The 14,372-nt window shown below is 35.7% G+C and overlaps 1 protein-coding gene across 9 annotated transcripts in view; it reads left to right on the plus strand.

The window, feature by feature from the left end:
* LOC109562931 (putative COBW domain-containing protein 7) overlaps positions 1–14,372 on the plus strand; it is a 73,131-nt gene that overhangs the window by 43,783 nt on the left and 14,976 nt on the right. For 8 of the 9 annotated variants that reach the window (XR_011568049.1, XM_070794616.1, XM_070794614.1 and 5 more), the window contains exons 8-11: positions 586–672; positions 1,899–1,943; positions 10,546–10,602; positions 13,370–13,421. Coding sequence is in view for 8 of the 9 variants with exons in the window: in XM_070794616.1 (XP_070650717.1) it covers positions 586–672; positions 1,899–1,943; positions 10,546–10,602; positions 13,370–13,421 (241 nt within the window). In the remaining variant the exon portion in view is untranslated. The remainder of the gene's footprint in view (positions 1–585; positions 673–1,898; positions 1,944–10,545; positions 10,603–13,369; positions 13,422–14,372) is intronic. The other variant, XM_070794617.1, reaches the window with a different exon arrangement.

Raw genomic sequence — 14,372 nt, forward strand, 5'->3', positions numbered from 1 at the left:
GTGTGTCTATCTTATAGAGAAAATACATATTTGTAATGGTGAAGGTAATTATTCAAGATCCTTATATATCTTCTTTAGTGTAGATTTTTTAAAAATGTTAATTAAGAGTCAGACATGACTGAGCAACTGAACTGAATGTTAAGTGAACTTGTTCTTTGTAATTTCTTTGAAAATTATGGTAACTATTACATGGAATACTTTAATAAGTAGACTGTCCTTGTTCCTACCATATTGGATATCAGAATTATGCATTTCTTTACAGAGAAAATCATGAGTTGAAAATCATCCTAATTGTAAACCATCCTTGATTGTAAACTTTTTGAGGCTTATCTTTGTAGTTTTAGAGTAGCCAGTAAGAACACTTAATAAATATTTTTTGAATGAATAATGTGAAATCTTAATTTATATAGTGATGAATGCAATTCATCCTTATTATTTGAAGAATGATAAATAGTTTAGGGGTAAATCAAATTATTACATAGAGTACTGTATACTTTTAAATTGCTAATTGATCTGGAGGAGGTGTTTTCTATTTTTCATTTCTTAGCTTTTCTCTTGACATCTGTTCTTTGTTTGCTAATTTAGGCAAGTTGCTTTGGCAGATATCATCATCATCAATAAAACAGACTTGGTTTCAGAAGAGGATTTAAACAAGTTAAGAACAACTGTTAGGTACAAAATTAGAAATGTGTATTAAGTACCTGCATATTAAAAATGTACTGTACAGAATATTTTTACTGTAACTGTTGTATAAATTTAAGATTCAAGATTGACTTGCTTCAGTTGTCACTGAATCACATATTCAGGGAATCACATATTTTGTTGTTGCGTAATAGACTGTTATGTAAATAGTAATAAGTAAAATTGTTTCCCATTGCTTGTAGAATATGCAGTTGAACGTTGTTGCCAGCCTGTACTGTATAGCAATACGAGAAAAGACTTTGACAAAACACTTTGATAAATTATACACTCTTTGGGTTTCTTACCCTCCATTGAACCTCAGACTTGTGACTGACTCAGAATTAGACTTGAACAGTTGGAAGAAAGTAAACATATTTGAGAGGTAATAGCCATCAGATTATAGTAAACATATTTGAGAGGTAATAGCCATCAGATTATAGAGTATATTCAAAAGAGAAGATTAAGACTTTTGTGAATTAGTAGAGTCTTGCCTCACTATCATTGTTTGGGAATTTTTACCCACGAGAACAATAGCAAATGTTGTCAGCAAATAACCCTAAAGGTAATGAAATTGATTGTTTAAATAGATATTATACAGTATACTGAAAAGGATTTAACAAGTATTTTTGGCACCATACAAAGGGAAACATATTTCATTATCTTTGTACCAGAAAGGGAAGGGCTGGCAGAGTAGATAGAGATCTTAGCTAGGGAATAACTGAAGAGGTTATTCTATTTAAAAAAACAGATGTGTGACTGAAACTGAGGACAGGCTGGGGTCAAAGCCACTTGTAACTAGGTTTTTATTTCTAGCGTGTGTACAGCCATTTCCACCAATGTGTGTTGAGGAAAATTAGGTGTCAGTTTAAAAGTTTGATGTATTTACTCATTTCAAGAACTTTAGAATTACTGGCTATTTATGAATCATTTTTTCTAAAGTGAAGGGTCTTTATATAAATACAGAGTAGTCCCTAGTCTGTCAGTTGTGCGGTAGAGTTTTACATACCATCATTGATTGTATAAGTGGAATATACCTGATTTATGATTAGAAGGAAAAAACTAAACTATAAAAAAGGAAGTTTTCTTATTGTTTATTTTTCTCTAGCTGTATGATATACTTATATATGCTCACTTCATGTTTCATAAATAATGTGAAGTGGTTTTTTAAAAAGTTAACATTTACTTTTTTACCCTCCTCATTTTTATATTTATTTCAGATCAATAAATGGACTGGGAAAAATTTTAGAAACACAGAGATCAAGGTACTTTTAAAAGCTATTACTAATATTAACAATAAATAATTTTAGTTAAGTAATTGATAACTATGTTTGATTCTAATATAAGAAAGACATGTACATTTAAAAAAAAATGAGACCCAAAATTTTGTTTTAAATGTTCTTTATATATTACTTCAGCATATTTAGTTAATGTGTTCACTTCTCGTTATAACTAACACCTCAGAGCCATGATTATAGTTTGTAACTGTGCCTTTGCTTTAACGAGGAAGAAAGCGTAGGATTTTGAACCACTCAGGGAAGTAATTAGTACAGAAATCTGAAAAAGTATACTATTAGGAATCTTACCTTAATTTGAGATGTTTAGATGACTTTTTAATATTTTAAAAACTTTCTTAGTGTTTCATAGTTGCAAAGTAAAACTGTCATGTAAAAATATGAGGAAGCTTTAAGTTCCTGATGCATTCTTTGTAAATATTTTGATTTTGATTTCCTATAGGTTCTTCTTTTTAATTCTTTTCATGCAGATGTGCCTTACTTTATAAAATAGATGTGTTCTTAAAACATCTGTGAAATGGATTTCTGTAGATTGAACTCTTATTTTGCATTGAGTGCTATCATGATTTCAGAAAATTTCTGTGCAGGAGTATTTTTGTTAAGCTTATTTTTTTTTAGCAAGAATATCTCAGCAGCTGTTAGACCAGCAACATGCAGCCAGCAGCTCTGAGGCTCAGAGCTGGCAGTCTAGTGCCACCTGGTTCTTAATTCAGAGATTCTGTCTTTGGAAGTACTGCAGCAACCTTAGTTGAGTGGCTTGTCTGCTGTGGTAGAGATTAGAGGTGCTGACAGACTACCATAAGTGTTAGGCAGTAACAGCAGCAGCTGCTTCTATGCATATGAACAGCTGGGGAATTAATTTGGTATGCATTCTCAGAAGCCGCTCATCTGTTGGCAGAAGTAGCAGAAGAATGCCCTTAGTGTTAAGTCCTCTACAAGCATATACCACATGTGCTCCCTGCATTTCAGATTACAGTGCAGAATGTCTCTGATAACCTAACTCACACCATAAGCCATTCCTTAGTATCTGTCTTCTTCCTGTTGCATTTTACCATTTTCTTTCTTCTTAAATTTTCTCCTTCCTATAAATAGATGTGATTATGTTGTAATAGATTTATTTGGTTTGTTTTTACAAATGTTGTAAACCAATTTTTTTTAAAGGCCCCTGGATTTATCTAGCTTAATTTTTCTTTTTATTGACTTTAATTTTCAACCTTTATGTCCTGCATAAACATTTCATCTTGAATGGTTTATTTTTTAACAGTTTTGTTGTTTATATAATATTCCTAACATTTGCTCTCTCATTTTTTCAATAAACATGCAGTGATTAAATTTTATTTCAAATGTTTGAATGAACAAGTGAATAACATCTCCTTTTTTCTTCTGTTTCTTCAGTTGGTGTTTGCCAGTGCATCTGAGATATCAGGGGCTTTCTGAAATAGTACTTAAAATTTTTTTAATCCCTTAAGCATTTTGTGGTTGGCAAATGCTTATAATAGTAAAAATAGTAAAACTTTTAATAGTATAGCAATTGTAAAACTTATAAACATGTATAGAAAAGGCTTACCTTGAATATTTAGTTAAGGAGTAAGAATGGTATAGTATGTTTTATTGTTGAGACTTAAATTGATTTTGAGGCAAATGAAAATTCTAATGGACTTCAGAAGTATGCGTGGAAGATTACAAGAAGTACCATTCTTTAACAGACTTTTTTTTAATCTTGGAAATTTAAGTGGACTGAACAGAGGAAAACCAAAGTTTAATTGATCGATAATAAGTTAATCACTTCAACGATTTATTGAGCCTTCCACTAGTTGCTATACATTTCGTGGCATATTGACAATTTGAACAGTGTATATGTAAGGTAAAAACTCTGCCTTTAAGAAGATCAGAATATATTAAAAACAAATATATTAAATACTATTTTACAACAGGAATATTAAATACACAGGATTCTATAAGAGTAGGAAGATAGAGGAACAACTTTTCAACTTTCCTTGGTGAAGAGTCAGAAACTTTTGACTCAGCAGGTGATCATTGATCTCAATCTTGAAGAACGAATAGGAGTTTTCCAGATGGACCAGAGTTGTTGTTGTTCAGTCACTCAGTCATGTCTGACTCCTTGTGACTCCATGGACTGTGCCAGGCTTCCCTGTTCTTTACCATCTCCCAGAGCCTGTTCACACCCAAGTCCATTGATTGAGTCGGTGACACCGTCCAACCATCTTGTCCTTTGTCATCCCCTTCTCCTCCTGCCTTCAATCTTTCCCAGCATCACGGTCTTTTCCAGCGAGTCAGCTCTTCGCATCGGGTTGCCAAAGTACTGAAGCTTCAGCTTCAGCATCAGTCCTTCCAATGAATATTCAGGGTTGATTTGTGTAGGATTGACTGGTTTGATCTCCTTGCAATCCAGTGGACTCTCAAGAGTCTTCTCCAGCACTACAGTTCAAAAACATCAATTCTTCCGTGCTCAGTCTTCTTTATGGTCCAATTCTCACATTCAAGTATGACTACGGGAAAAACAATAGCTTTGACTATACGGACCTTTGTTGGCAAAGAGATGTCTCTGCTTCTTAATGTCATAGATTTGTTATAGCTTTCCTTCCAAAGAGCAAGTGCCTTTTAATTTCATGGCTGCAATCACCATCTGCAGTCATTTTGGAGCCCAAGAAAATAAAATCTGTCACTGTTTCCATTGTTTCCCCATCTATTTGCCATGAAGTGATGGGACTGGATGCCATGATCTTGATTTTTTGGATGTTGAGTTTTAAGCCAGCTTTTTCACTTTCCTCTTTCACTCTCATCAAGAGGCTCTTTTGTTCCTCTTCACGTTCTGCCATAAGAGTAGTAACATATGCATATCTGAGGGTATTGATATTTCTCCTGGAAATCTTGATTCCAGCTTGTGCCTCATCCAGCCTGGCATTTTGCATGATGTACTCTGCATATAAGGTAAATTAGCCGGGTGACAATATACAGCCTTGATGTACTTCTTTTCCCAATTTTGAACCAGTCCATTGTTCCATGTCCAGTTCTAACTGTTGCTTCTTGACTTGCATTCGTATTTCTTGGAATAAAGGTAAGGTGGTCTGGTATTCCCATCTCTTGAAGAATTTTCCACAGTTTGTTGTGATCTTCACAGTTAAATGCTTTAGCATAGTTAATGAAGCAGAAGTAGATGTTTTTTTGAAATTCTGTTGCTTTTCCTATGACCCAACAGATATTGGCAATTTAATCTCTGGTTCCTCTACCTTTTATAAATCCAGCTTGTACATCTGGAAGTTCTCAGTTCATGTACTGTTGAAGCCTAGCTTGGAGGATTTTGATCATGATCTCGCTAGCATGTGAAATGAGTGCAATTTTGTGGTAGTTTGAACGTTCTTTGGCATTGCCTTTCTTTGGGATTGGAATGAAAACTGACCTTTTCCAGTCCTGTGGCCACTGCTGAATTTTCCAAATTTGCTGGCATATTGAGTGCAGCACTTTCACAGTCTCATCTTCTAGGATTTAAAATAGCTCAGATGGAATTCCATCACCTCCACTAGCTTTGTTTGTAGTGATGTTTCCTAAGGCCAACTTGACTTCGCATTCCAGAATGTCTGGCTCTATCTGGGTCATTGAGATCTTTTTTACATAGTTCTTCTGTGTATTCTTGCCACCTCTTCTTAATATCTTCTGCTTCTGTTGCTGCTGCTAAGTCGCTTCAGTCGTGTCTGACTCTGTGTGACCCCATAGACGGCAGCCCACCAGGCTCCCCCGTCCCTGGGATTCTCCAGGCAAGAACACTGAAGTGGGTTGCCATTGCCTTCTCCTTCTGCTTCTGTTAGGTCTATACAATTTCTGTCCTTTATTGTGCCCATCTTTGCATGAAATATTCCCTTGGTATCTCTGATTTTCTTAAAGAGATCTCTAGTCTTTCCCATTCTATTGTTTTCCTCTGTTTATTTGCATTGTTCACTTAGAAAGTCTTTCTTATCTCTCCTTGCTATTCTTTGGAATTCTGCTTTAAATGGGTATATCTTTCCTTTTATCCTTTGCCTTTTGCTTCTCTTATTTCCTCAGCTATTTGTAAGGCCTCTTAAATCATTTTGCTTTTATACATTTCTTTTTGGGGGGCATGGTTTTGGTCACTGCCTCCTGTACAATGTTACGAACCTCTGTCCATAGTTCTTCAGGCACTCTGTATATCAGATATAATCCCTTGAATCTACTTGTCACTTCTACTGCATAACTGTAAGAGATTTGATTTAGGTCATACCTGAATGGCGTAGTGGTTTTCCTTACTTTCTTCAATTTAAGTCTGAATTTGGCAAAAAGGAGTTCATGATTTGAGCCACAGTCAGCTCCCCATCTTGTTTTACTGACTGTATAGAGCTTCTCCATCTTCGACTGCAAAGAATATAATCAGTCTGATTTCGGTATTGACCATCTGGTGATGTCCATGTTTAGAGTCATCTATTGTGTTGTTGGAAGAGGGTGTTTGCCAAGAGTGAGTTCTCTTGGCAAAACTCTGTTCGTGGTCCACTGGAGAAGGGAATGGCAAACCACTTTAGCATTCTTGCCTTGAGAATCCCATGAACACTTTGAAATGGACCAGAGTAGTAGTGTCTTTCTCGGCATAAGAAAGATTTTGTATTCCAGGAAGCTGTGAATATTTTAGAATGGACAAAACACATTGTGTTAATATTATGTTGCAGGAGGAAAAGACATATGACTATGGAGATGAAGAAATTACCTCAAAGAGTATTGAATGCCATGACTCATGGTTTGGATTTTCTACTGTAGGCAGCAAGTTATTCATGAAGGATTTTAAAGGCAGTATGACTCTTGTGATATGGTGCTATTCTTGAATATGGTGCTATTCTCCAAGTTAGGAGATTCAGGAAGGAGGAGCAACTTTGGAGTGGGGTTTCCCAGGTGGTTCTAGTGGTAAAGAATCTACCTGCCAGTGCAGGAGACACAAGAGACGTGGGTTTGATTCCTGGGTCAGAAAGATCCCCTAGAGGAGGGCATGGCATCCCAACTTGCCTGGAGAATCTAATGGATAAAAGAGCCTGGCAGGCTACAGTCCATGCAGTGGTAAAGAGTCGGACAGAACGGAAGCAACTTAGGACACACAGCACAGTGAGAGCACTGGGTTTGGTAAAGGGGATTAGTTCCATTCTGTAAACACTGAGTTTGAGATGCCACTTGGGAAGGCATTTGGAAATTTAGCTCTAGAAGTTAAGACTTACTATTAGATGTTATCAACTACTCGTAGATCTGGGATGGTCTGGTGGCTCGTGTGTCTGACTACTCACTGGACTTTGAAAAGACGATGATACTTCTGCAGTAGGAGCGGAATTCCCCTCCCCTGAGAGAGCCAGAGCCCTCTTCCTTTTCCATTCTCTTGCTGCTAGTCTTAGGCTACATAAAGCAGTCTATAGACATAGGGATAATTGAAAGCTCCTCATAGGGAAAAGATTAGGTACTTCTGGCATGATAGCTCAAGAAATTAGGAGAAATTATGAGCTTTGAAACTTTTTTCTTCTTTGTTTGCTTCATTCTGCCATTCAGTTTTTACATGGCAGTAATAGTCTTTTTATTTTTTATTTATTTTTTCTATATTAATGTTTTGGAAAACATCTGCTGTTTTTATCTCTGAAGGGAGAAATTAAATAAAATTTGATGCCATGAAAATTAGTTTTCTAGTTACATGCCTTGGATGAGTGAAGAAATTTGTTTTTTGATGGTGGTACTAAATTTGGGGAAAGTCCATGATAACTTTCATCTGGAACCTCAGGCTTTTCTCTTTTCCTCTCCTTTGAGAATCTGGTGAGATACAGTGAAGGACTTTGGTACTTTTTGTTCTCTGTACAATTTATCCTGTCTAGATCTTTTATTGATACCATCTTGTTTGGAAATATCAAAAGAATCTGGGTATAAAGCAGAATTATATATGTATTCTCAAAAACACTGTTGTGGTGAAAACTATAGATTGTTTAGAAGCTTGTGTTTAGTTTGCCTGAATTTTTATATTCACACAGTTAGCATGTGTAAACTTTTAAAACTTTAAGCTATTTCCTAAGTTAAAGATGACAAACTTGGTGAAAAACTTCATTCACTTGTCACCTGTCAGTATAAATATTTGCTTAACTGTGATGGTATGAAAGGAAATATGTTTAATATTAGGCTTTGGTCTCTTATGTAAATTGATATTCAGAAATTTTTTCATGGAACATTTACTTCTTTGCTTGATTATTTTCCTAATTCTGCTCATCTAGAATGTCAAGAATTTGAAATATTACAGTCTGTTAACATAGAACTCTGGAGTATCCTTCTTTTAATAAGATGGGAATTTGTCTGCCTTGTTTCAGGATAAGGTTCATAATTTAACAGACGCTTGTTGCTACAAGTATGAATATATGACACAATATTGAGAATGAACAAAGCAGACACAGCTCTAAGTTAAAGGAGATGGTTTTTACATGTTTTTATATTTGAAAAAATTTTGACAAAATTTTTCTCAAATGAAGTTTTATTTTCCTTGTCAGAAAATTTAATAAATGTTCAGCATATCCCTGGAGTCTAATTTTGAAACCTGATCTTACTGTTGTCATTTTTCTTCAAACATGTCTTCCTTGTAGCTTTGATTGTGGAGAAATCACTGTCCTTTACTGTTTCATGTTGTTGTTTAGTTGCTCACTCGTGTCCGACTCTTTTGTGACCCCCTGGACTGTGGCCCTCCAGGCTCCTCTGTCCGCTTTTCAGGCAAGAATACTGGAAAGGGTTGCCATTCCCTTCTCCAGAGGATCTTCCCAACCCAGAGATGGAGCTCCCGTCTCTTGCACTGCAGGCAGATTCCTTACTGCTGGGCCACCAGGGAAGCCCTTACTGTTTCATAGGCTGGTATAAAAATTAGAACTCAATCACTATTCTTTATAAATAGGAAAAGGAGTACGTCAAGGCTGTATATTGTCACCATGCTTATTTAACTTATATGCAGAGTACATCATGAGAAACACTAGGCTGGATGAAGCACAAGCTGGAATCAAGATTGCCGGGAGAAATATCAATAACCTCAGATATGCACATGACACCACCCTTATGGCAGAAAGTGAAAAGGAACTAAAGAGCCTCTTGATGAAAGTGAAAGAGGAGAGTGAAAAAGTTGGCTTAAAGCTCAACATTCAGAAAAAAAATATCATGGCATCTGGACCCATCACTTCATGGCAAATAGATGGAGAAACAGTGGAAACAGTGGCAGACTTTATTTTGGGGGGCTCCAAATCACTGCAGATGGTGACTGCAACCTTGAAATAAAAAGACGCTTACTCCTTGGAAGAAAAGTTATGACCAACCTGGACAGCATATTAAAAATCAGAGATGTTACTTTGCCAACAGAGGTCCGTCTAGTCAAGGCTATGGTTTTTCCAGTGGTCAGGTATGGTTGTGAGAGTTGGACTGTGAAGAAAGCTGAGCAACAAAGAATTGATGCTTTTGAACTGTGGTGTGGGAGAAGACTCTTGAGAGTCCCTTGGACTGCAAGGAGATCCAACCAGTCCATCCTAAAGGATCAGTCCTGAATATTCATTGAAAGGGCTGATGTTGAAGCTGAAACTGCAATACTTTGGCCACCTGATACGAAGAGCTGACTCATTTGAAAAGACCCTGATGCTGGGAAAGATTGAAAGTGAGAGGAGAAGGGGATGACAGAGAATGAGATGGTTGGATGGCATCACCGACTCAATGGACATGAGTTTGCGATGGACAGGGAGGCCTGGCATGCTGCAGTCCATGGGATCGCAAAGAGTCAGACACGACTGAGTGACTTAACTGAACTGAATGCTGATTGTGATATGATAACCTCTTCTGACTTCAATCTCTGCTTTCCTAACAAGGCTTAATTACCACTAAATAATTTTAACAGAAATAATGTTTAGGCAAATAGAGCACTAACAGGAAGTTTCAGTCTATATGCAACCCCGTCTGAAGGAAATAAAATCAAACCACTTCTTTGGATGTAGATAAGGGTCCTAGAATAAATATTTATGTCTTGATTATTTGACTGCTTATATTCTTACGCTACTACTCGTTGTATCATGAAAGATGGAGTAAAAGAAATACAGTAATTCCAAAGATAATGTTCCTATACTACTTTGTTCTTTACATTTGTTCAGTTTTGCTCATTTCATCTTTTGAGTAGTAAACTGCTACTTTTGAAAAGTTTAAGCTTTTTACCAGTTTTTTTTTTGCTATAAAAATCTAGTTTGAAAAGCTCAAGTTTTTAGAACTGAAAAGACAATTTAAGTAAAAACAAACTAAAAAACCCACAACAGTTTATTGAAGCAATAATCAAAGTAATTTTCTGCCTTGGTCTAAAACCATTGATTCTGTTTTTAAATTTTTATGCATAAATCCCATGGAAATTTTTTACAAAAGCTTTTTTGTTCCTTGCCTGTCATATTATGTGTTTCCCAAAATAGTATATATTAATTTTTATGTCTACATTTCTGGCAAAATAGAGATTGCTTTTCTTTATTAATTATATTTTACAGAATTTAACACTTCACGTTGGTGTTCTTACTTTTAGAGTTGACCTTGCAAAAGTATTAGATCTTCATGCCTTTGACAGTCTCTCTGGAATAAGGTATGTTTCCTGTCCCGTTTTGGTCACTTTTACTTTAATGTATTTTTTTTCCCCTACAGTTATAGGTGTTAAAAGAATGATTTATACATATGCACATTTGATTTATGCTTCCTGTCACATCTTTGATGTTCTAGATCATTCCTAATGATTATGTTCTTGAAAGTTTTGCTAACTGGATGTTTGGAAATCACATGTATTTTCCTACAGAAGTTACAGTGTAAGTGGTACTTAACTTTAGAGATTTGATGTTAATATTTCTTTCCCAACCACTGTGTGTAATTCTCCCTATGAGAAAACACATGAAATACATAGAAAGCTTTAGTTTGGGGTATTCCCTCAAGCACTCCTTTTCCTGTAGCAATGGATCAGTTTCCTATCTCTTTCCCCAGGGAATCATTTTGCTAAGGGAAAGAACAAATAGTTCTTCCCTGGTCATTGATATCTTTTTTTTTTTAACCATCTTTAACCAGTTTTAACTGTACAGTTCATTCAGTAGTGTTAAGTATATTCACATTGTTTGCAATGGATCTACTTTTTCATCTTGCAAAACTGAAACCAGTCTGATGACAACTCCTCATTTTCTTCTCCCTGTAGCCCCTGGTAACTACCACTCTGTCATCTGTTTCTAAGAATTTGATAACTTCAGATACCTCAAATAAGTGAAATCATACAGTATATGTCTTATTGTGATTAACTTATTTCACTTAGTTTTCAAGGTTCATCTGTTTTGTAGCATGTGACAATAGTGTCTTCCTTTTTAAGACTAAATAATATTCCATTGTATATGTCATTTTTTATTTATCCATTTATTCATTGATAATGACATTTAGGTTGCTTTCACCTCTATTGGCTATTGTGAATAATTCTGCAGTGATCATGGGTTGGGTGTGCAAATACCTTTTCAAGACCCTGCCTTAAATTCTTTGGATATATGCCCAGAACTGAGATTGCTGGATCATATGGTAATTCTATTTTTAATATTTTGAGGAACTATCATATTGTTTTCCATAGCAGCTGCACCATTTTACATTCCCACAAACAGTGCATAAGTGTTCTGATTTTTCCACATCTTTGCCAACACTTGCTATTTTCTGTTGGTTTTGGTAGTAGCTGTCCCAGTGGGCATGAGATACGTTGTGGTTTTGATTTGCATTCTATAACAATTAGATATTGAGCATCTTTTCATTTACTTGTTGGCCATTTGTATATTATCTTTGGAGAAATGTCTGTTCAGATACTTTGCCCATTTTTTATTTGGATTATTATTTTTTGTGTGTGTGTGTGGTTGTGTGTGGCTGAAATGTAGGTGTTCTTAAATAATTTAGGTATTAACCCCTTATCAGATGCATGGTTTGCAAATATTTTCTCCCATTTCCTCTGAAGTAGATGAGTCATAGTGAGAGGTATGACTTATGTGAGCGGTAACCTCTCTATACCCAAAGGAAAGGAGCATCCTTATCTCTGAAGATGGAGGGAATCGCAAGGCACAGACCTTGTTGAGTTTCCCATAGTTTACCTCACTTGGCTCATCCTCTGTCCTGTCATATCTCCATGGCTTTCCACTCTTCATCAAACCTAGCACAGAAACACCCAGGTTTACCCTTTCTTCAGGTCTTCATTTCACTGTGAAGTTTCCTTTGTCAACCAAAACCCTTATTAAATGAATGTATATGCTTTTCTCTTCTTAATCTTTGTCTAATTTTCAGACCCACCCAGGGACTTGTAGAGGAAAACTTTTTCTTGCCTGTGGAAGTTGTAGGCAGTCATTGTCCAATATTAAATATTAAACACAGGGAAAGAACATAGAATTTTTTCAAAGTTTCCAAGGTAATTTCATTCTACACTTACTGCGTTAGTGATGCTTAAAAGAAATAACTACTTAACATGAAGGCCCTGCTCTAGATAAGGTCTTTGCATAACTTTTCTTTGTGCTTAGATGCTTAACAAGAGAATCCTTTCCTGAGCAACCAGCTGGGAAGGATTTAATTTGACACTGTCCCTACTGAGACCCCCCAAGGAGACTCATTCCCTTCAACAGTTCCTACAAGCCTTTTCTCTTTCCTAAACTTGGTGTTACTAATTTACCCCTCACTGTTCTCCAAGGCAAAACATCTGCAAGGTTTTAAGTCCTTTTCCTCCTTCCAACCTACCCCCATCAGTCTCTGAAGGTATGCTGCAGTTGTTAGGGTTGTAATTTGTTATAGCATATTGATCTTTAGCTCCTTTTATATCAGAACAATGTATTTTTAGGAGTCTTTTAGTATTCTCTCAGCCACTGGTAACTGACTGAATAGAAGGCTTACATTTATGGATACTGTTAATTTTTTTAAAGTAGATACATTCAAGGGAAAACATTGATATGGAAAAAACTTATTCTTCTAATTTTCTTTAGGTTCAAGCATTATTTTCAAGGGGAGAGTAGATGAAATGTTCAGCAGTTGTAAAATGTTTAGATATATTTTCCTAGGCCTATATTAGGTCTTTTGGAAATAAGAAACCTATTTAACCACACAAAATAGTTAAGATTAGTTTTTCTCTATATTGTGTGTATATGTATGTATGTCAATGAATGTACATTTTTATGAGAGGTTTGTAAGCAGTCTACTAGCATTTGTCTATTAGAATATGTAAACAGCATGTAAAATTGGAACTATGTAACAGATTTAGCTGTGGAAGTTCTCTCTTATTTTGCTTTGTGTCTCTAAGTAATATATAAGGTAAAATGAGAAATATGTTTAGCTCTGAATTTATAATCAGTTATTCTTAGTTTGCAGAAAAAACTTCAACATGTGCCAACAACACAACCTCATCTTGATCAGGTAAAAAAAAAAAAATTTTTTTAAATCATCTTTAACTACCTTGTTCTGTTTAGAATTATTAGAACTTTTTTTAAAAAGCATTTTTAAACTGTTTTGATAGTTTTCATAATTTAAATGTTCTTGAGGTCATCTATATCTAGCTTCTTAATAAGTAATAAGAATTCATCAAACCAGAGTTATTTAAAATCTTAAAATCATGCTTTCTGGCTTCTCCATTCTACATGTCAGTCAACATATTTTGATTAGTTCTTTTGATGAGAATTACTATATAAAAGTGGCCTAGAAGTTCTTTATGCAGCCTATTTTCAAGTATATTTAACTAACTGATTAAGGAAAAGTCTGGAATAGACATCCATGGCTTATTTAAATAAAAACTGACTTTGGAAAGGCAGGAAAGATGCTAGAAACAAAATGTATTTTCACTGTACCCACCTTTTTTGAAAGCAACTTGTGTGTGGTGGAGCTAGGATAACTTCTTTCTTCCATTTAAACACCGTGAGAAGGGGGCCTGTGAGTGAGTAGTGCGTCTTGCATTCTCTCCTTTTGCTTGAGATTGTCACTAATTTTTTGAATCAATTTTAATAGGGCCATGATAACAGCATACTTACCTGTCTCCACTTTGGCTCATATTTATGGGGAGCTATACTACCACATTTGTGTCATTTTTCTCTGAGAAACTTTTCTTAATAGAATATTCATGACTCACTTATTTTACAACTGAAAGAAAGTTCTTATCTTTTAGTCCTCTTCACCTGTTTTGCCTATCCCCCGACCCTTCCCTTTGGCAACCACCAGTCTGTTCTCCGGAGAAGGCAGTGGCACCCCACTGCAGTACTCTTGCCTGGAAAATCCCATGGATGGAGGAGCCTGGTAGGCTGCAGTCCATGGGGTCGCTAAGAGTCGGACATGACTAAGTAACTTCCCTTTCAGTTTTCACTTTCATGCATTGGA

This window comes from Bos indicus, chromosome 8, assembly GCF_029378745.1.
Source record: "Bos indicus isolate NIAB-ARS_2022 breed Sahiwal x Tharparkar chromosome 8, NIAB-ARS_B.indTharparkar_mat_pri_1.0, whole genome shotgun sequence".
Lineage (NCBI taxonomy): Eukaryota > Metazoa > Chordata > Mammalia > Artiodactyla > Bovidae > Bos > Bos indicus.